Below are 24,081 nucleotides of genomic sequence, written 5' to 3'. Positions count from 1 at the left end.
GGAGACAAAGCGAGAGATACAGTTGGCTTCTCCACAAATGGATTACATTTAGTGACTGAATAAGAAGCCTCGGGAGTCATTTTCTGTGCCATTTAGGAATGAGAGGGACTGAATGATCCCCTGAGATTCAACAAAACTGATTAAAATATCCTCATTTGTGGTACATGCAGATGAAAGCGCTCACACTAAAACAATTAGAGCAGGCAAAAATCGGAAATACGTGAAAAGATTGGTGTTATTTAAGTGTGAGTCTCTGTCCATGGTGCTGAAATCTACAGCATCTCTATCACTGTTTTGCCCATAATCCTTCAACAATGATAATATTAATAATAATAATACTTTTGATTTCATGGAACCTTTTCTATACACCACAATACAAACAATAGATTTTTTACATTCAACATTGATGTTAAAAAAGGTTCTACATTTTAAATATGTTCTCTTACTGGCAAAACAAATATAAAACGTTTACATAAAGCAGTCTTGAAGTTTGATTTGAAAGTGGTTCCTCCTGCTGCACTGTTCATTTAATGCTACTTCCATCATGCTTTAAGCATATTTTTGGGTGTTGTGCTTAATTTGTAATGTCGCTGTGTGTTGTAGTTCTTTTTCAATGATACAGATATTAGCATGCTAGAATAAAACTACAAACAACAGCATCGTCATACTGATAACTACAATTAATCTCAGTACACTGTCTGGGGGAAACACGATGGATTCCAACTGTCGATGTTTGTTATTTGGAGGTAACGTTGTGTTATTCTCTACTAGACTATTTCACCTTGTCCTCAATCATGGGGAGCTTTAAGTTAGTAATTCTGGGGCTCTGATATTCCTTCATATTCGTTGTACTTGTCATTGGTCTAAAAAAGTTTTAAATTTAACTTTTTTTTCTGAAATAGCTGTATTCCAGAGCTGCACTTTGCCCAATGTGAGCAAAATATAAAACTCTTGTCTTCTCTCTTTTTATCATATAAACTGTTATCGGTGCACAGAGAGTGTTGGCAGTACAGGAGGTTGTAAATATGAAGCATGGATTTAATTCCCTGTGCATAGCTGATTTTGTGTTTTACTTATTTCTTTGTATTTGTGTGTGTAGTTGTCTACTCAGTATTCTGCGTGTGTCACACTCTGGGCAGAGGTACTGTCTGGCAGAAATAAATCTGATGATGCTTCTTATACATGCCTGGGATCTTTAATGTGTATGTGTGTGTGTGTCTCCCGCGTGTTATTACAATTTACAATTTACAGCCTTACTCCACTCGCCTTTGTGAGAGTGTGTGCTCCCGTGTGCAGTGCGGGTGTGTGTCCCTGACTGCTGTCATCGGTTGTGTTTTGCCCGTGACCTCTGACCCCGTGTGGTAACGTGGCAGATGTCACAGCATGACATAAAGGAGACACCGGAGCTGGAGGCTCTTAGCCAAGTCCCTTTGCCTGGTGATGGACTTGGATTTGTCTACACATGTCCTCCTGTGGGTGGAGCCGCAGTCTCTTTTTTACTTAGGGTCGAAACAAAAATGATGCTGACATCAGAATGGAAACAATTTACAAGCAGGTTAATAAATGTTTGAAACCATCACAGGTTAAATTTTCTTCTTTGAAAGACAGACAGAGAAAATCCCACTCCTACATGCCAGACACAAATATACACTATGCTTTCTATATGATATCATGCTGCTCATCCCTGTCTGGGACCCCCCCTGCTGTGTGCCAGTGATATCACTCCCCCCCCCCCCTTTCCCCTCGTCTCTACTCCCTCATGTATATTTTATCCATCCAGACTCCCACATTAGAGATGACATCCATTATTGAATTACTCCCCTCAGCACTACTGTGCAACTGTCACCCCACGTCAGCTTTAACATTTGGTGGGATTGTTTCAATGGGAAGCAGGAAGGGCGTACACATATGCACGCACAAACACACACAGAGACATTACATCTCTAGACGGGCATTACAGAAGCAGCTCCTCTGATATGTAGGACAATGCCGGAGTTCGTCCAATATGGCGTTTATCTTGGGAAAAACTACAACATATGACTGTCTCTACATTTGAAAAAAGGCTGATCCAATCCAATGAAAACCAACAGTTTGTCAGATTGTTTCTCACGACTTGTCCCTTTCTCTACCCCGGCTCCGTCAAAGCATGATTTGATATTTTTGTAATTAAATATTTGCTTAAAAGGAAATCTTTATGAGGACCATTCATCTTATGGGCTTCACACCTGATATGTTGACTGTTAAGGAAGTGCAGTAAGACATTTTTCCTGATTTCGACTATTGATATTTTTTCATTAGACAGATTCGGTAATGCACTGATAGAATAATGCATGGTTGGTTTCGGTGTTATTATGGGATTCATTAACTATAGTAAACTACATATATCATTACCAGCTCAATGCAATGTTTGTTATCATTGTTATTTGAAAGTGGAGGTTTATGGTACAGAGAAAAAAGCACCATCAAGCTTTAGCTGCACATAAAATTCCTATTAGTGTGTTTTTGAGTTGTTGGTGTTTGCTTCCAATTAGAAAAATATAAAATATAATGTTATCCTTTAAAGACCTGTGTCAGTGCCACTCATGAGAAAGATTCATATAAATATCACACAAAATATTCCACGGCCACATTCAAAAATCAGCTTGCAGGGCTTTTCACTCTCTCTCGCTCTCTCTCTCTCTCTCTCACGCTCACTCTCTCTTCGTCTCTGTCTCGTCATTTACGTTAGTCTTCAGTTCACTGGGTTCACTCCGACATGAGTCACAGGCTTTTCCTTGCATCTTCACTTCCTTTCTCCCACATGCTGCTCTGTCACTCATACTGTATATGCTTGCATTGACTTCCCTGTCTTTTCCACTCCCTTTTTCTTTCCCTTTCCCTTTCCCTCTCTCTCTTTGTCCCTTTCTCCCTCTCCCTCTGTCTGTCTGTCTGTCTCTCTCTCCCCCCCTCTCTCTCTGTGCCTCCCTCCCCTCTCGCTCTGTCATGTGGCACTTCCTGGCTTGGCACGATACCCTTGAGAGCAGCCCCACAATCCTCTCCCCTTCTAAAAGGGATGCTGGGCAGCCTGTTCCCTTCTCTCTCTCTCTCTCTCTCTCTCTCTCTCTCTCCCTCTCTCTCTTCTTCTTCTTCCCTCCATGCTCTCTCTCTCTCTCTCTCTCTTTAATTCTGCCGCTTTCTCCGCCTGTGACACAGCTGACATTTTTCAAATCCTTTTTTTCCACACTCCTGCACGTACCCAGAGAGAGACATCGGAGAGAGAGAAGGAGAGAGAGGGAGAGAGAGTCTGGTTGTGTGTGCATGTGTTTATCTGGCCAGAGGAGGCTCAAATGCCGGCGTGGAGCGTAATCGCTGCCTCTTGACAGCCTCTCTCTATCTGTGTGTGTGTTTATTTCCCTGTGTGTTGGTGTGAAGCCTCAGCTGCTCTCATGTTCACTTGCCAGCACAGCCTCTGCCTCTAGCAACATGTTTCGACGCACAAAAAGGTAAATGGCAACAATCAGTGTCTGTGCAGTCTTTGTGACCAGTGTGATGCCCTGCTGCTGTTAGTATGTGTAGATTCATCGGAGGAGGTTGTTGTGTTTTTCCATGTATTACCCTCGTCCCTGCCAGCTATCATGCTGTCTCACAGTCGTCTCCCTGTCTCCATTTAGCTCCAGCAATATGGTGTGTGTGTGTGTGTGTGTGTGTGTGTGTGTGTGTATGTGTGTTTATATGTGTTTGTGTGTGTGCAGGTTTACTTATTGTTTGCACATGCATATGTGGTATATGTGACGTGTTTCTGTGCATTTAGTAAATTGTTACATCTGATGAATATATGGCTACAGGGTTATAGCAAGGTTAGTCATTTGTTTGCCGATTTTTATTTGTGTGTGTGTTTTCCACTAAACCATTCTGCCGCTACAACTCCTCAGATGTGTATTTATTTATATCCCTGTTGAGCTGTATTGTAGTGATGCACATGTGCACAAGGATTTAGTCTGTAGATTATGACCTGTGAGCTGGTGATGTCACTGTGTCTCTCTCTCTCTCTCTCTCTCTCTCTCTCTCACTCACACACACACACACACACACACACACAGTCAAAGGCATGTGTGTGCTTGGCCAGTACCCTGTGTGTCAGAGATGGCATTATGATAGTATTATTGTCTATGTCCAGGGAGTGCTTGTGTAGCAGATATCCAAAAGTGGGCTGTGCTGAAGTGGTGTCTGCTTGGCACAGGCTCCTTGCCTGTGCCAAGCACCCCCCCCCCCCCATTCCCTCTCGCCTTTATTTTCTGTCCTTAACGTCACCCTGTCTGTCCTCCATCTTTCCTGTTGACTTTCTGTTTGTCTGTTTCTCTCAATTCCTCTCTGCAACCCTAACCCCTCTCATCTCCTCCTCGTCTAATGTACATTCTGTACAGACCCCATGGCCCCTCCTGTGGTGCCTCATTTTAGCTTTAGTCTTCATCTCATCTGATCTCGGGAGGATTAGTTGAATCTCCACCATTGCTCCCACTGTGCAGGGAATGAACAGCAGGATGCTCTGTATATGAACAACACGGATAAGACCTCCCTCTGTTGAGAGCAAACACGTGTGTGCTCTTTCCATTAGGTGTGTTTGCTTATGAGGGTCATGACAGGTGTGTTTGCTGTTTCCTAGTGAGAGCTTAGCATGTTTCCAGTCTGTTTGTGTGATGCAATACCATTTTTCTGTCCTTGTCTGTTTCACGTGCGATCATTGGCCAGTTTTATTATTATTATAAACTAGTGTAGAATTTATTACTAATAGTACTGAAATACTTGAAATCATAGAAAATAATCTGAAAATAGTAAAAAATGCAGATCCATGAAACTGGTGAGGGGGGCAAACAAGGCGATACTGTGAGCTAAATGCTATAATTAGGATGCAAGCATGCTTGCAGTGACAATGCTCACATGATGACGTTAAACAGGCGTAATGTTTACCTTGTTCACGACCTTAGCTTAACATTTGGGCATGTTTTGACCTCATGGTGGCGCTGTAGGAAAGTCCGGGGCTCAGCAGTGTTTTTAGAAAAATCGTGCTGGTTAAAGGCTTCATATTAGCACCCACATCAATAGCTTAAGCCCTAATTGAGAGTTATAAATATTATCAAGTCATTTACGCTTGATTTCTTTTCCTGCCTCCCTCTCTTTGTGCCTTCGTTGCTTTAATAGTGCGTTTTCATGCTGGCTGTGGCATTTAAAGAGATCATTCTCTGGGCCGACTCCCAAACAGATTGAGCTAAAGACAGACAGCCGAAGTGAGGAAGAGAGAGAGAAAGTGAGACACAAGAAAGCAGCAGAGCAACAGGAAGAAGGGAGTCTGGTGGGATGAAAGACAGAGCCTGAGGAAGTGGCTCAGCCTACATTTAAGAGTAGCCCACCAGGGTTAACTGAGCCCCTGACGATACACTCTCAGTGTGTACTTCTTAGTCTCCCCCCCCTCCTTACTTGTCCTCTCCGCTTGAAGGTAAACTCTGCTGGTTGTTTGTCTGGGCTTTTGAGATAATGGACAAAGGGACTGAAATTGGATGATAAACAAGGGAAAGAGCTCCCAGTGGTTTGCAGCTCAAAAACATGATAGTGCATGTTTATTTCACTCACTCAAATAGACCATACACTATTAACCCACTCATACACTAAGATAACTACAGTCATACATGTGGATGTACTTCCACACAGTACCATAGACTGAATAAAAAGGTGGAGGACAGGACTGCTCCCCAAAAGTGAAGCCAAGAGTCTGATCGCCCCCTAGTGGCTCGCTGTAATACAGGTCCTAAATCCCGTCTCCTCTGTGTAAGTGGATGTGACATGAACAAAACCAAAAGTCCATCAATCCTTATCTTCACTGCTTATCCGTTGAGTGTCACAGAGGGCACTGGAGCCAATCCCAGCTGACTAAAGGCAAGACGCAGGGTACGCCCTGGACAGGCTGCTAGTGTATTTAAGGGCTAAAACATAGAGAAAACCATTGACACTCAAATTCACACATATGGACAATCAACTTCAGCCCAATATGCTATATTAACATTGTTTTCACATAACTGACATAAATAATGTATTATAACCATCATAAAATCATGTTTCCCCTTCTACGCTATATATGCTCTTAAATTGAACAGACAGACATGCTTTCTTTACAACACTGAATATAAAAGATTTGAAACAGAAACAACTCTCACCTTGAAACACTGTCTTCATTTTACAATTCTTGCTCTGATCTGTGCAACAAGCATTTCAGAATATTTGAAGCTATAGTGCAGCAGACATGAGGATGATGGACCTGAAAGCTCATAAGCAGGTACCACAATTATCTGCTTTGGCATCTACAAATGACTCACAGTTACACTGAAGCTCAGTGTTGTCCTTAAGAAACATGGGTGTTGTATACTCAGTGACACACGTTTGAGCAGCAGTATTATTTTTTTAATGAAGGAGCGGTAGAGAGAAGGATGGTGTGGAAAAGGAAAACTCCTCTGCATGCTCTGCTCGTGTTGTTTGTAGCATGACAGCACCATCTGTTACTGGCTGGTGTTCAGGCTGGCCTTAACCAAAACACACAGACTGTTTGTGGCTTATCTTTGATATAACGATGACATGATAGCACAGCATATCTTCAATGGCTGACGGGGAGCTGGACGAGCACCTGAATAACATGAGTTGCATGAGAATGATAATCTCTTATTTATCTCTTTATATTTAAAAATTGTTTTTCCTGATAAATATAAATCGGGCTGAATTATTAATATTTAAGTGGTGCATTAGGATTATATAGACGTCATTAAGCCATTCACGAGGACCACTGTAACACAGCTGTGTATTCATAATGGGACCATAAAGAATTAATGCATTAATGCCGCATTGAATATTAATTTCCTAAATGCAGAACTGAAAAGTGGAATTTGAGCCCTGGCCTCATTCTGCTCCTGCAAATAGTTTGCGAAAAAAGTGAGTCTGACCAAAAAATAAAAAGTATTCGTACCTCAACTCCACTTACAAGTTATTTTCTGAGCTTTCCACTCTGTCTCACTGTTCAGTGGACTCAACACTTTTCAGAGCTGGCTCCATGACAACTGGGCAAAGTGTGGAAAAGCCAATAAGTTGATGAATGTTTTCTTTTGTTTTTAGAAGGGGTTGATGCTTGACATATTTAATTGAAGTTAATGCTCCGTCAATAGCCTGCATTGTTTTTGTAAAAACAGTGCCCACATCAGTGCAAAGTTTAATACACACTTTAAAATGCACGCTAACCCTAACCTTATTTACTTACGTTTGCCGTTTATAGAATGTAACAAAACTTAACCTTATATGCTCCACATTATTTTGAGTTGTACAGTTGAAGTAATGTATACTGTGAATAGGGCATTCAAGCACATATAAAGAACTCCCTTTAAAGATCTCCAGTTTACCTCGGTCACCAGTCTCAAAACATTGGCACCAAGCTAATGGACTGGGAGTTTTGTCAATCTCGCTCTATTGCTAAATTATAGAAATAAAAAGAGGCATCAAGTTCTTAATTGTAATATCATCAAAACAGAAACACACAAATTCCAACAGTCTGTCCAGTGTGTTACTGCTGTGTCATCGTATAATTATCTCCACCTAAAAGGTTTGTTTGTGTTCGTTTTTGATTGTAATCAACGTTACTCAAAAATCACTTGACAGATAACTTAAAAATCTGTTGGAAAGATGCAGTATGGTTCACAGAATAACCCATTCCATTTCGGTGCTATTTTTGGTTACATAGACAAGGCCTTTTTTGATATTTTCACTGATTTTCCAGATTATTATTTATGGGTTTGGTACAGTTTGAATTTAAGTGGACCGTCTATCGAGTGCCACTCTTGTGTTCATTTATCATTCAAAATCATTCATTTATTATGACATGCAATTCACGTAGGGAATAATCGTCTGCTCACAAAATGCCAAAGCTGTTTTGTTCCATTCTAACACTCTTCTAAGGGATGGAAGCCGGCGCCTTGCTTTATTGTGAATCTGTATGCATTATCCATAATCAGATTAGATCTTTTTTAATGTCTGTTTAACATGCTGCAATACCCTCCACTCATGCAAATGAGGTGCAGCTCACTGGAGAGACTCTGTTTAGTCTTTATGATGTCTGTAGGACGGCTGCAGATCATTGGCTGTGGATAAGGTCACGGTGGAAATGTCATGATTGTGGTGAGTCAGAGCACCTCTCAGATCTCCACGTACAGTGACTCCGAAGAGCTGAGGCAGCAACAGCGACTGATGAACATGAGGAGGGGAGACTGGTGCAGACAAACAGGAAACCAGCTGATGAGAGACTGATAGTGACACATGCAGAACGATCCAGATAGGTCTTTGCACTGCCGCAATTTCCTGCTGCATCACTCTGCCTGGGGATACGCTTTAACACCTATAGAGAACATCTGACAACACCTTGGACTGGTGAGCTGTGACGTGACCAAAATAGACGTCTGGATGTTTATTGCGTCCCGTTGCGTTCTATTCATGTGTGCTGTGCCCGCCCCTCCGATTGTGGTGTGTGCCCGACGAGTTGATCTTTAGGTGACATGGTATTAAATGTAATACACATTTTTCTATAATCTTTAATCATAACCAAGAAGCTTAGCTGAGCTTTAGCTCTTCTTACTCTCAACCTTGTTTATTATAAAGCATTTGTGGAAAACATTTTTTTTATCTCAACTCAAGATCCATTTCCCACCTTTTTGGCAGCTTTCAACCTCATCGGGTGGAAAACAAGGAGTTTTTTTTTTTTATTGTAAAGCCCCTTTGCCCCTGGCCACTGGTCCAAAAGCCCACTAACATCCACTAGCATCTGGTCTTATGTCTGCAATGGGAATAGATGCAATCGGCAGTCATCCCCGGGTCAAATGACTGCAGAAGACACTGGTTTTAATCGGCTCAGATCGACACATGGGTGAATGCGCTAATTAGGCAAGACAGCGAGGTGAGAGAGTGCATCAGTTGTTAGTTGAGTTATCGAACATGGCGCACTGGGGAGAAAAATCTGAAAGGCAAACTCCTCCACTGGCAATAAGAGAGGAGTCGAATGCCTTTTTTTTTTTTGCTTCAATAAACCACGTATACCCACTAATATTAATTTTCCAGGGAATAAGGGAATAATTCATGCACATTTTGGGAACTAATATCTACTTTGTGAAATCTGGTGTAGATCTGAATAGGAAATCTGGATCTAGTGAATTTAGATATGGTTTCATAAGGGGTCTTTGGTATGCGTTTCATTCTAGTTGGTAAACTAAGCCGGTTGTTGTGTCCTCTCCTGACCTTCAGTGCAGAACATGAACATTTTGGAAAAGCACAACCCTGCTCTCATTTGATAGATAATCTTTGGCTTTGTGACATTTGAGTCCGCACTGACTGATGAGGTCTGTGAGTTGAGTTCGAAAAAACCTACTGAGATGTTTTTCTCACATAATGATCTCAAGTCAAGAACAAAGTATGTATGGAACTACCACCAGCAGATTATTAGTTTTGTTTAGCAACTTGCTGGGTTCTAAATTTTTTAGTTTTTTTTATCTGTGAAAGGCTTTAGACGTCGGCTTCGACCCCCCCCCCCGACAGACTTCAGTGTTTTGACTTTGTCAGTCAGCCACTACAAAATCCACTCGCCAGTGAGGAAGTTAAGCGAGCCAGAAAAATCATCCTGAATATCAGCCAGCATGTCAATCATCCAGCCCGCCGGTCGGCCGCCTTGTCAGTCCGCCAGCTCTCTATTCAAATAAGAGCCACCACAAAACGCACAACCTTTTTTCATTTCTTGAACTAGCACCAAGTCTTGTTGCAAAACTGAGAATTGCCCCTGAGTCACAGCATGAATTGCCAAAATCATTGCTACATGTTGGAGTCTTCATCCTCTTAATTTACTTTCTCTATTTACGGCTGTGAAGCTTTGTTTGCTCCTGTTTTAGGTCGGCTTTGTCTTCATCATTTTTTTTCCTTCCTCATGCTTCGCCTCTCTTTCATGGGGAATGACAGCAAATCCTCTGTTTATGTGTCTCTGTACTCCATTGCATAGCAACAAGAAACAGCCATGTGACTAACCCCTGCAGACATCCCGAACACTAAGACGGCCCACACATATGTTCTCCTCCTAGTTTCATGTCCTTTATGCCATCATCCATCTTCCTTTTTGTGTGTTTGCATTCATCTGCTACATGTTGGCATCGCTCAATCACCCTCCCTGTCTCCGTGTAGCTGCCTCAGGCTTGATTCATCTTCCCAGATGGCTTGATTTGGACACTCTACACCCTGCATAGATCCCAGTGGTTGTTTAGGACGATGGCATTAAGGACCTGGACCTGTTGGACCGGAATGCTTTTTAAAGGGGAAGCATTTTATTGCCACCATTTGAAGTTGTAAACATGCACTAACCTTTAAGATGTGGAGAGAGAGAGAAAGAGATAGATAGAGGTCACCTGACAGGAAGTGGGTTTGGATTAATAGTGTGGGGTAACCATCACAAAGGTTTGTTCTGCTATGAGTCAGCACTCAGAACAGGACACAAATCTACTAATAGACAGAAGACACGCGCACACACACACACACACACACACACACACACACGCACAGAGTTAATAATCTACTAGGTGAAACTCATTAAGCATGCACAGGCACTCACTCACATCTGTCACAGCCTTACGTGTGCACGCAATTGGATAATCAGTTACGGCCAGCACAAACACACACACACACACACACACACACACACACATGCACACACACACATTGTTGCCTGCGTCCTCCAGCACATTGTTAAACGTCCTCCCATGACCGGTCCCTGTGCTGTCGGTGTTGGCTCTTCACTCTGGACGGGCTCATTTCTTTAATTTGATTCTGTGCATAATGGAGGTGTTCAGCTCATTGTCCACGTTGCCCTGTGTTTGGATCAGTGTCCAGCTGTTATAATGAGTGGACTCAGCTGTCTGACTACATCATAGACCAGTCAGAGGCCGTTTGGTTTTAGGATGGAGATGACATAATGAAGTTAAATACTTTCCAAACTCTGGTTCGAGGGTGTTCTGTCCTTGACCTGGGAAAGTATTTATAAATGAGAACAAAGATAATTAGCGCCTTCACTTCACAAATCAAGGTTTTCCTCTGCACCTCTACACACAAACAGGGTTTTTAATTGACTAAAACCGAGATTTTTTTTTAATGGAGGGTTTGGGAAACAATGTTTTCACACCTTACTTTGTGCATCCCCTCTATTGCTTTGTGTAATGAGTAACAACAGCATAATGTCACACTTATTGATTTATTTATAATTTTATAGCTATATTTAGCATTACTAGCCTTCACAGGCATCTATCTATATAGATATACATATAAAGGCTAGAAGTACGTACCACTACCAACACAATGTTATGGGTGAGCGAGCCGCCTGTGGCAATATGGCCACCTTGTGCGGGTGTTCGACTCCGTTGGCCGAGACATCTAGCCTGATGTAGACTTTATTGCCACCTATTGGCCTGGCATGCTTCTTAGAGCGTCTGTAGTCGTTTTTGTGTTCTCGAATGACGGGAGAATTTTTCTTTATTAAAAAAAGTGTATTGGAAGTCCAATTGGAAATCAAACAATCCACAGGTTAAATAGTAAAAATAATTACATGATCTGTTCATCGTATATTTCTGCTCAGTTTAAATGCTCACGTCATTATTAAACATTGAAATACTGCGGTAGTTTTATGCAATGAGGGAGTATTAGCAACCTCTCAGATGTGATTACTTTCAGTTTATCTCCAGGTGAAGTGATTCAATCAATGTTGCTAAACGTTGTTTTTCCACTTTGCGGCAGTTACTTTGAAGAGCGCAATACTATCTTAACTAAAGCTCTTGATTGTAATTAAACACATTTATACTTTAGGGTTTTTCTCTATTATTAAATGTTGTTTGAGCAGTTGGTCCATCATGTCTTACTCCCAAGAGACTGTGTCAGAAACAGAGGTAGAAATAAAGGCGTAGTTGTAATGACCTGTATCTAAGTGTTGTTGTTTGTGTTACTTCTGTTGTTGTACTGACTGGAGACACTTTGCGACGGTTTGGGGGCAGTGTTAGGGACCAGCACTGTGCTTATGTGTAGATTTCCATGAGTGTGGGCACATTCAGGGTTATGTGTGTGAGGGGGACTAATGGCCCAGTGCCAGCCGAGGGCCCGCGGGGGGATAATTGCTCGTCAAAGCTGATGCAGGAGTCATTACCGCAGATTTAACCTTCTGACCCTTCGGCAGCGGGCTGACCGTAACGTTGGAGCCGATGACTGCCTGAGTGCGGCGAGACACGAGAGCGGCGTGTTGATCATCGTGTGTGTGTGTGTGTGTTTGTGTGTTTGGGTTTTAGTAGCTCTACTTGTTTGCGTTGATGTTATTCTCTCAACATTGATGTGTCAACATGCGACTGGGTCACCTACAAAATGCACTGATATGTGCTTATTCTCTTTTATCGTACTTGTTTTAGAGGAATTCCAATTGATAAAAATAAGCTAAAATGAGCCTCTCACAGATATACTGAAAGGTTTTGGCATTTAGGTTTTCTGACACCAACATAGAAACTTTATCCTACAGAATAGAAAATTCTGAAAATGCTGAAAAAGATTTGCATTTATAATTTATATTTTACCCCCAAAATGTCCTGTCTTAATTCAAGTTGTTTGGTTGCATTAGTGTTTTCATTTAAATGATAGTTAATTATAATAAAGTTTATGATTAAACTGTAAAATATCAACCCTCAATTACATTTCTCTTTCATAAGGGTTTGATAACATTTCAGGAATCTTTGTCAGGTGTCAGCATAACACATCACTAATTGATGCCTGGATTATGTTTACCGTCAATTTGAATTCATATCAAAGCGTTTGTCTATTCAACAGCCAACAGATACGGAGAAACTGTTTTGAGGTTGGATTTCCGGTGAACACTGAAGATTTATCTCTTCAGCTGCTATATATTCTGATATGTTCACTAGCGAGTTTCTAATCTTGTCACTCTGCTGTTTGGGGTTCAGCAGATAGTGAACAGTGGGTTAATCTTGATCTTTTTGCTGAGAGCAGCTGCCTGTTGCAACTGGAAATAATCAATGAGAGCGGTGAGAGGGAAACAGTGCAGTTAAGTTGTTGGTGGGGAAATTAAGCAATGAGCTAAACTATGCTGATATGCTCCATAAACATGATAGTTAGTCCCACCAAGCATTTGTCTATGTTTTTTAATAGGATTTAGCAAAAAACTACTGGACGCATATGAAACAGATGAAGAACCCAATCAATTTTGATGCGGTTCTTGATCTGGAGGCAGATCTTTGCTAGATTGCAACATTGTGTTGATTTCTCATAGAATATTTCATGGATTTTTAAGCATTTCGTGCAGGTCGAAAAAAAAAGTGAATATAAATGTGGTTCCATAAGGGGGCTTTTTGGCCTTGGTGGAAGTATTTACTTTACTGAGTTATCTGTGGCTCTGTTTCATCTTAAAATTATTTTCCCGTTAGTTTCTCTAATTTTCCCACAATTGTTCCTCACCCTAAAGGTCTTGGAGTTGCCAAAGCATAAAACCATTAGTTGTGCTTAAATTGCCAGTAATGCTCCCTCTCCCTTCTTTCCCTCTTTCTCTGTGCCTGTTTTGTTTTGGAGGCGAACACATGGATGCAAAACCACCTTCATCCTGCAGAACAACCACCACAAAACCACTGATTTGCTTTTGCACCTTGTGACAGATTCAGCCCGACACCACGAGAGATACATTCTCTCTCTGCTCTTCTCACTCACAGCTTTCTCCTCAGCGCTGGTGTCCATCAACAGAGGCCCACACAATAGCAGCATGCACCACTGACCTCGATGCATCATACTCTGTCTGACTGACAGCACGCACACCTCACCACTACTCCTCTGTCACACACAGATTGAGCCTGTATGATGGATTGCACATTGGATTGTGATGGATTATAATTCCAGCATTCATACATAATAACACAAACGGCTCTATCGACAAAGTCTGACTCAAACCATTAGTTTTCACAGCTGGGTGAGTTTTCAGTTTTTTTGTTTCTACTCATTTAAGGTCAGAGCTGATTCCATCTGATGCTCAACGTCCTTATTTAACATATTTCACACAAGCTGTGTGTTTCTCGTTGTGTACAGCTTCTTTTGCATGTGACTCTAAATGTGTTGCTGTGGAAACGTTCACACACAACCCCCTCTCCCATGACTCTTCATCTTCCCTCCCTCCTCTTGGTCAATTCATTATGAAAAGAGAGAATTTGTTCTTGATTAACCCCGTTCCATCAGAAAGAGTCTGAATACTTTAAAGGAAAGTGCCTCGTTTATAAGTGAAGCTTCCGCTTTCTGTTTAAAATTCATTTATGCACGAGCGCGTGAAGGTAAAAATCCAAACATCAACCATCTGCCTGATAACAGAGGAGGAGGTGGAAAACTGACAGTGTGTTTGTGTCTGACAGCTTTAGATTTATGATTCAAAGATGGCCACATGCAGCATACTAACTTTTTTCTGTTGCACACACATGCCCGCGCACACTGAACGAGATTAGGGGATGAGTCCAGGCTGCATGGTCATAACCGTGACAGAGTGATTTAATGTCACATTTACGCACACACACACAGGCAGACCCACATGCACACACTTTTTCTGCCGTCCACCAGCAGCACATTCCCACCTCTTATCTCCTTTCCTTTTTTTTATACAGCGTGTTAGTCATAAGCACTTACAGCCACCTCTAGCTGCTGTCCTGCAACCTTCACTGACTGCTAATTATATGACGATATCACGATTTCAGCAGGCAGGACAAGAAACATGAACGGGCCTGACAGGTTAACATGAACTCCTTCTTTAATATGCTGCCACATCTTTCTTTGAGGGATATAAACCCTAAGAGAGTTCAAATGTTTTAGTTTTGTAATGACAGGTAACTTGGAATAAAGAAAGGAAAGGTTGAAAGTATGATGGATTTTCATTTTCATGTAATGTTATCATAATTTGAGGGAACAAGTATAATACAGAATAAAGTGCATACCTCATCCACGATTCAATCAAGCTGCATCCATTTTCATACACTCAGATATCACACCAATATTGGATTGGCTCTATCCTGACCCATACTTACTTTCCACCAAGATTCATGGAAATCTGTTCAGTTGTTTTTGTGTAATCTTGCCTACAAACAAACAAACAGACAGGGATCAAAACTTAGAGTTCCACTATTATTTGCAGTGATTTCTCAGAAAATGTGTTTTTCCGACCATGTTTTGGCTGCTAAAGTTATATCACATTACATAACATTACATTACATTTCATTTAGCTGACTCTTTTATCCAAAGCGACTTACAAAAAGTGCATTCAACCCCGAGGGTACAAACCCAGAACAACAAGAATCAAGACAGTACAATTTCTTCAAAAATAAAGCAATACTACAAAGTGCTATAAGTAGTCTGGAGAAACTCTGTTAGAAGATCCACGTATGAAAGTTTCATCCGCTGTCTCTGCTCCTCAGCGACACAAGCAGCAGAACTCTTTATCTGACCTTTACTGCAGATACATATGGGACTGGTTGCTGGAGAGGGGCAGAAAGAGCTGCACTCTTTTTTAACCTTATTTTACACTAATGCTTTTGCAAGATGCCCTTTAGAAGTATTCATTTAAGATAATAACGTTATAAAGCAGGGGCCGACGAGAGTCTCCGGGCTTCATGGGAAGATTAGATTGCTTTGCCCTGCTGTGTTTTTATTCTGTTACAGTCTTAAATAGTTTTGCTGACTCTCTAACCCTCAAATCTGGAGTTAGAGGGTAAGAATTAGTTTTCCTGACTTCACACGCTTCAATAATTCATCGTTCAGAGACTTAATTTAGATGAAGGAGCAAGCAAAATGAGATTAGAGCAGGATGTGAGGAGAAAGTGAAGAAATGAAGGTGAATCAGAGGGAGAGTAATTTAAAAGATGTTGAGGAGATTTATGGAGACTGAGAGTAATCGTCAAGGAAAATTCAGAGAAACAAAGTAGAGGAAATCAAATCCCTTTCTCTGTAATATGTGGTGTGCAACATTAGACGCTTTATACTTGCCCGTGAATCACCGCCATTTGAGAATTTTCCGGCTGAGTAGAGCTGTGGTAGATGCAATGAATCATAAATCAAAAGCTCCTAACATGTTGTGAAGAGATGCTTGACTAGCATGAGCTTGAGTGATTCAGCTTTTGATTAAGAAAGAGCAGGGGCCAAAATGTGGATTTGAGAGAGCACAGGTTCAAGGAGGGAGAGAAATATAAGATGATTTCAGGCAGAAGAGTTTGACACATGAAAGCTATCAGAGGAATATGCCGTGTGCACAAAGTCTCTTTACTTTTTTGTCTTGTTCTTTTTTTTCATCCCTCCCCCCATCCCTCCCCCCATCTTCTCAGAGTGGCAGTGAAGGATGGCGTTCAGCCACTTCCAGCCCTCAGTCCAAACCTAATGCATTTCCTTTAAATATTTCAATACGCTCCTCCTCTGTTCTGCAAGGTTGAGAGAAGCTCTTGCTCAGCTGGCGCCCACAGAGGCGCACTGCCACTGGTGAAATCCCTGCCCGGGGTTTGATGTTGTTAGAAACAACTGGCGAAGACTCACATCAAAAAAACGAGGAAGAGATAAGGCAGCATGTAGGAGGACTGGGAGATGGGGACATAGATTATAGAGCGAGGTGTTATTTGAGATGCATCAGATAACCGATGTGTGTTGCGTGACTTCGCGCATTTATTTTCATGTGCGTGTGTTTTACTGCACTTACTGCACAGATGTGGAACAGCGTGCTGGCTGATGCAACGGGAGGCAAACTTGTATTGTCTTGTCAGATGTGACTCTGCTCTGCAAAATCTGCTCTGACAGGCATTCGATTGAAGTCCCCCGACGACGCAAAAGCCAATCCACACATGAAAATAACACCTGAAAAATCCACTTCCCACTTTACTTTCGCTGTTATGTAAGACAACAACCCTCATGCATCTGTGTGTGTGTGCTATCCAGGTATCACTCATGTTGTGGGGACCTGAATCTGTTTACCCGGTCACAATTTGGGGACTTGTCTTCCTTATGGGGTCAAAAAAAGCAAGTACCTATAACACAAATCATTTCAATTTCAATTGAAGACATGTTTTAAGGGAAGGTTTATGTGTAGTCTGTGTAGTCTGTGTGTGTTTGTGTGTGTGTGTTCCTTCAAGCTATTCGTTGAAACATTAAGTGGTGGCAGCATTGACAGCGAGTGAAGCATTTATGGTTCAATAATTCCACATCCTCATTACGGTCTGTTCCTGTCCTGTCCTCCCTTCTCCATTTCCTCCTCTCCATCGCTCTCTCTCTCTCCATCTCTCCGTCCTGCTGTTAAATTTCATGGCAGGCACCAACGTGGGGCTGGACTTGGAGGAAATTAAAAATCTTTGTTGCTTTGTCGCTCTCCCCCCTGTGAGTGGGAAGACGTCAAGAAAATCTTACATCACAGCCTGACACAAGAGCAAGCACATACTGTACTCAACATTCAAAAGCATACACACACTCACAGCCACGTGTACATTATTGTATTCCAGGCTGTACATTCACTCGGGGTGACAAGTGTGCTCAAGGCCAAACACGTAAACAGTATATTCATTAACCTGGAGGTGATTGGTGGGTGTTTGTACCAGCTTTCATCTGACTGGTGTCGATGGAGTCTAAGGTATAATCAAGACAAATATTGACGTGCTCCTTCTTTCTTCTCCCTGGTGTTGTTGTAGTTGCAGAACCAATAACCGGAAAAGCCTCATCCTCACCAGTACGTCCCCCACCCTGCCACGGCCGCACTCGCCACTGCCTGGACACATCGGTCAGTATATCAAAGCGTTAACGCATCACACAGTAACAGACTAAGCAGCATGGTCGGCTCATATAGGAACCTTCTATATGCTCACCCCTACAAGGAGTTTCTAAATGGTTATGAAACGGTCTTATTTTTATAATCCTGCCTCTTTGTGACCTACAGCAGCAAATCAGACAATCAGGGAGAAAATTGGCTTTTTCTATAAACCATTCTCAATGTCTAAGATTTCGGGGATGGATTACCCTGCGAGGTCAGAGCAACGATTTATGGAAGTCCTCCTATGTTCAGGCAGAGGGAGAGGAAACAGAAGCAGGAGGAGCGTGCAAGGCTACACGCTAGGCTAAAGGCTAAGCTAAAAAATCAACCGTAGGCTACAGAGCAGCGCTGACGAGCCTGAAATCAGAATGAGAGTTACGATATATTACCTCATCGCTATGCATCCTGTATAAATGTATTTTATACTCAGTGGGGGGTATGTTAAATAGTTATAATAGTTAGAAGATTGTCTTTACCCACAAAAGGATTCATATTTTGGTGTGCTGTCTGGAACGAGGTTTTAACAACAGGTGACAGTGTTAACACAACAGCTTTCAGAAAACAAAAATCTAGGTCAAAGCAGATTTTAACTGTTGTCTATTCAGGAAATGTAGTATTTTCAATTGTTTAAAATAATTGACGAGAAAACATTGAGCCTTAAAGAGCAAACTGACTCCAATTAATTATCTCCACCGATGATTCTCATTCTCACCTTGCATGTTCGTACAATGTCACTTCGCTGCATCAAGGTGAGAATTCAAACCATTGATGCAGTGATTCCCACAGTTCCCCAGTGGGGATTAGGGCCAAAAGAAACACAAATTACTCAAGGATAAGGTGATAATATTATGAGAATTAAGTTGTAATTGAGATGTAAGTCTTACTATTACAAGAATGAATGCAGCAAGGGGAATCAGTGCTGTCTGTAGTACCTCTCCGCCTTGATCCAATTTCTTTAACCAATCTCATTGTTTCCTGAGAAACTACAAAACCCCTTTAAATATCTCACAGATGTAACGATGACCTCTCAGTCGACCACTACCGAACATCCTCACCCAATAAAGAGCCAATTTCCTCCAAGTCTTTGTGGTTCTTTCTTCCTAATAGACTAATTTTCTTGAACGATCTTTCAAAGTCCTTAGATACTTAGAATACTGGGTGCTTGATTCGGCCACACATTATAATTTTGTTAATTGTGAAACATATACTAAAGTATGCCATAACAAGATGCTCCACATTCCTCATTTAATGCTGTGAGCGGCTGATCTTCTGATTTCCCCTCTAAAATAACATTTAGCCATACACAACTTTATTCTTGTAATAATATGACCTTATTCGCGAATTCTCTGCTGAATTTGTATTCCCTCACAATGGTCCCAATACTCTGTTGTATCATAACACTGCAGTGCCACTAGATCTTTTCATATCAAATTTTTTATTTATTTAGTTGTTTATTTATTTTTAATTATAATTTTAACGATCCGAGCACACAGAGTACACGCATTACTGTGTGAAATACTGCACCAGTGACGCCTGACTTTTGTTAGTCAAAAGCACAAGATAACAACACGGTGCACCCGACCAAACCTAATTTTCAGACAGACATGTCCATGGACGCTCAGGTGGGCACAGGTTTATTTACAATGCAAACAATGTGTTCACTGGGCGGGAAAATGGCAACTGCTTTGGTCTGAAAAGAGCAAACACACTTTTGTGCCGATGTGAGAGATGGCCCTTAACAGTCAATGTCAATATTAAGTTATATTTTCGCTCGATTTTAAATTATGCAACACCTGTTCTATCTGTGTCAGACACTTCAAAAAGGAGAAATACAAGCAACAGACATCAGAATCCCTGACAATGTCGTCATCTGTATCCTGGTTTTTATTTTTAGAATGTCGTGTTTCCATGGAACAGGAAAAACCTTGTTATTCATGTCCATGTTTACATTATTCAGTATCCAGGGTTTTGCAGGACTGTTTGGATTCTCACCAATCTGTTCTGAACCAACACAAGAGAAAACTCAAAACTGGATCTTATCCAAGTATTTGATTTACTTGGCAACATATAACCTGAATGGCTAAATACCAAGATAGTAATTTACGTTTAATCACAAACATTATACTAAAAACGTATAAATGCAGTTATAACACAGCTGATGATATGTGATTTCACAGTTGCTGTAGTAAAGCAAGCATATGAGTGTTCAAGAGCCGTAAGAAATACTGACCTTCATAGAAAGCAATGGGAAGATTTCTGAGTACACAAAGAGCTCTAAGGAAAACAGATTGATCTGAGCCCTCAGCACAGTCAAACCGAGCCTGTGGTGCTACAAAACAACAAATCACCACGACAGGAACAGGATTCTCCGCTGGTCTTAAGTCGCTCTTTAACTCCATCCATCCATTATCTGTACCGCTTATTGGATCATAGTTGGAGCATCATTGCTTTTTAACTTAATCTTTAATCATTTAACACTGTAGGACAGGATATAGGACAAGATTATTGTTACAAGTAGGATTCATGATGAATATACAGAGTTTTTAATTATAAATTAAAACAGTGATTTGTCTGTTAATGCCTGAAAGAACTAAACTTACATTATGGCGCGCTGCTGTAACTATTTCCTTCAAGGCGTTTTCAGTGTATAATCACCTAAAAGCCGAAATGAAATAATCCACACTGTGTGTTCTCTGTTTTGCCAACAGGAAGCAGTCCGTTGGACAGCCCGCGCAACTTCTCTCCAAGCGGACCCGCCCACTTTTCCTTCGCTTCTTCTCGAAGGTTGACATCCCTCCTTCATTCACACGACAAGTCACATATGCAATGTTATGAGAACAGCGCTAAATAGATTAGGCTTATTTTTACACGTACACACACTGGTACGGTTGAACTCTTTAGGGAACACAGCAGCCTGCAGGCTCACACACGCACGCACAGTGAAGCTGCATGCCGCTGCTCTATCTTTGTCATGTAGATTGCTCCCGCCGTGCGCGTGTGTGTGTGACAGAGGCGTGACAGCAGAGTGACATGATGGAAGCGGGGTGCCAGGATTTGGCCCAGACTCGTGTCCCTCATCGCTCACTCAGAGGAAGTGTCAAACCTGGGGACAGCTGGAGAAAGGCCTGAGGAAGAAAAGAAGCAAATGTGTTGTAGGATAAATTGAAAGGAGAGGAAGGTGGTGAAATGGCTGCAGTTAAACTGACGATTGTGTTGCTTGGAAGAAAGAAAACATGCAAGCAACGATACTAAACTATGGTGGAGTTGTTGTAACGTATGTTCTCCTTTCTTTTCCTCCACTTGTCCTCTCAGGGCTGATGGTCGAAGATGGTCCCTGGCGTCCCTGCCCTCGTCAGGATATGGAACCAATACGCCCAGTTCAACGGTGAGTTTAAGGGGAATTTGATAAAGATAAAGAAGTTTCACTTAAATATTTCTTTACCAGACTGTGTGAAACGCATTGGAGTCATTTTTTATTTTCTAAGAATATTGTATGAAATCAATTAGATATATACTCAGTGCAAGGTAACGTGAGGCAGGTGATTGCCGTGGCACTAAGAACAACAACCCACTGTGACTAAATGACTGTAATGAATGAATGTGATCATGTCCCATAACCAGTCCAGTAATTTATTGAATTTTCCTGAGAGTATTTCCTTCCTAATAAAACATTTGCCTTGCTGATTTTTTATTTTTTATTGGAGCAGAAACATGGTGATACCATTGACCTCGATGTTTATCCTGATGCATCATAGATGTGGATGATACAAAGAGGTTATTGCGCTGAATTGCTCGGTCTGTGGCTTGAATTGGCAGCTTCAGCTCTATTGCTTTGTAATCGTGTGTTAATGGGTGAATGAGAGGGAAATTGTAAAACGCTTTGTCTCACTTAGGCTGTACAGAGCTGTATAAGTACAGTTCATTCTCCATTCACAGCCAAGAAAAGCCTCTCACATCCACACTGGCTGTACGCGGTTTACGTGGTAGAGTGGGTTGGCAACTCAGTGCAGGATGGACGGTTCGATTCCTGTGCTTGTAACTTGTAACTTGACGTGTGTACATACTACAATACATACATACATACAATACTTGGTGTGTTGGTCAGTGTTTTCAATATGCTGCATACCTCTCTACTTTCTTTTCACGTGCTCTTGTACTGTACTATGTGGACCATCCACCACTATACTTTAAGAAACACCTACTTTGCCAATATAGCCGATTCTGATCTTCTGTATTTGGAACATCGTGGGATGAAAACATTTCCCAGATCAATGTCATGTCTGGCATTAAGAGCCTGCATCAGAAGAGCTTTGTGTTTTCTCTCTTTTTGAGATGCGACCAACAGTAAATCCGCAACTTTCCTGAACCCATCGTGTATTGTTACTGCAGCAGCCACTGCACCTCATCCTCTCCCTACTGTAGCATAGAGCTGACTAAGTGTGTCCTTGTAACACAAACCTTGTGGCGATCAAACGCCACACCACGCTTTAGCAGCATCAGTGCCTAAGAAGTCCCCTGAGTTTAAATGTGATGCTTCTGGAGATAATTATAATGTTTTTATGCACAAACTCCTTCAAGTATCCGTCAACAAGTGAAAAGTAATTTCTTATAGGTTTATCAGAGAAAAAATAAAGTGAGGCATCTGCTTTTTCATCTTTTCCAAATTTGTCTCAATGAGTCAAGGGCTCGACACGCAAAACTGTGTGTGAATGTTCTTCCGTCGCTAATTTGATGAGGTGGGCTATGTATACTTCGCATGAATATGTATTTCACCCAAAGAATTTATTTGCATATATTTTCATGCATAAAATCAGTGTGTGCTCTGCTGCATGTAAATTCATGCTCTGAGGTTGTATCACCAACTTTTGATACGCTTGAAATGATTACACGCTACACCAGCAGCTAAACGCCAGGCATACACAAGCACACACACACCCGCACACACCTCTATGTTCTGTGTCCGACTCCTGAGGCTACTTAACATGCATCACATGTAAACCATACCTAAAAATGGTGCAACTATTCTGTTGCTAAGATATGACTGACCTGATTTATGTGCTGGTGTTGGCTTGACTTATCTGGGAGGAAAAGTGGGGCAGTGATAATTGAAATGAAATTTTACCATTTCAACCAGTATCTCTGCATTGCAATCGCACACCAGTGTTCCAGGAACTATTTCTCCATCCATCACTCCATCCGTGAAAAAGTAGAGGTTGATGTTCAAGAAGGGCAACAGAGACAAATAAACACAAGTGTAGGTGGAAGTGAAATGTGTTGACAAGCAAACAGAGACAACAATCATGTTCACTTTCGTATGGGAGAATGATGTTTGGAGCGTGGGAGATGACTCAAAGGGGAATGAACACCGCCAAGGTCCATTTGGTAAATAGTCCATTTGAGAAATGGACCTTGATGTGTGTGTCGCTCAGATGGAGGCAAGGTGTTGCCTCATAATCCACTCCCTGTACATTTCAGTCTCCAACCTGAACGCGATCACTTCCTCTGCATATCTGCTGCTTGTCACACACCATTTCTTTCGTTCACTGTCTCCCAGCAGTACACACAGTACTGTAGGCAACTGATTGATCTCCTTTTTACTGTTGCACCGGGTTGACGATGGTTTCTCCGTTTCCACCACATTCCTCTCCACCTCTTCCCTCATCCGTCCCGTCAGGTCTCATCGCTCTATCGGTTCTAACATGGGCCATTACTCGCTTGATAAGTTACAGCAGGACCCTTGCATACTGAGCAGAGCAGATTAAAGCAGTGGATGTGTGTTTGTGACTGTGCGTGTAGGTTTTTTTGTATGAAGAGATGGATATGAGCTTAATGTATGCAGAAAAGCTGCAGGAGTAGTAACAGATGTAAGACATGGTAAAATATGGAGGAAGTTAGAAGGTTGAAATGTTTCAGATCCCAAGTTTCCTGAATCCGAGTTCACAGATCCTTTATCCTTCCCTTTATGGTTGATCTAATAGGTATTTGGATGCTGCAGTGGTTTGGCCTGGTTTTGACTGAGACAAATATAACTCAGCTTTTATATTATTTATAATCTATTCAATTCACCATCTAATTAAAATCATTTGATCTACCTTAACTGCAGTTACGATTAACAAGGGTGCCTCTCCACAAAAAATATTTCCTACTATAAAGAATCCCGTCCTTTGGTGATAAAATAAACCACAAAG

At 41.5% G+C, this 24,081-nt stretch overlaps 1 protein-coding gene across 2 annotated transcripts in view; it reads left to right on the top strand.

Moving 5' to 3' along the window:
• Positions 1-24,081, top strand: part of mast1a (microtubule associated serine/threonine kinase 1a) — a 58,563-nt gene that overhangs the window by 8,585 nt on the left and 25,897 nt on the right. Inside the window, exons 1-4 of one of the 2 annotated variants that reach the window (XM_062387102.1) lie at positions 3,219-3,482; positions 17,775-17,863; positions 20,602-20,677; positions 21,206-21,278. In XM_062387102.1, the coding sequence (XP_062243086.1) occupies positions 3,463-3,482; positions 17,775-17,863; positions 20,602-20,677; positions 21,206-21,278 (258 nt within the window). In that variant the 5' untranslated portion in view covers positions 3,219-3,462. Of the gene's footprint in view, positions 1-3,218; positions 3,483-17,774; positions 17,864-20,601; positions 20,678-21,205; positions 21,279-24,081 lie in introns of those variants that run through there. The other variant, XM_062387101.1, reaches the window with a different exon arrangement.

Source organism: Platichthys flesus, chromosome 5 (assembly GCF_949316205.1).
Source record: "Platichthys flesus chromosome 5, fPlaFle2.1, whole genome shotgun sequence".
Taxonomy (NCBI): domain Eukaryota; kingdom Metazoa; phylum Chordata; class Actinopteri; order Pleuronectiformes; family Pleuronectidae; genus Platichthys; species Platichthys flesus.
Note: the sequence above shows the minus strand (reverse complement) of the source record. Positions and strands in the feature narration are given on the sequence as shown.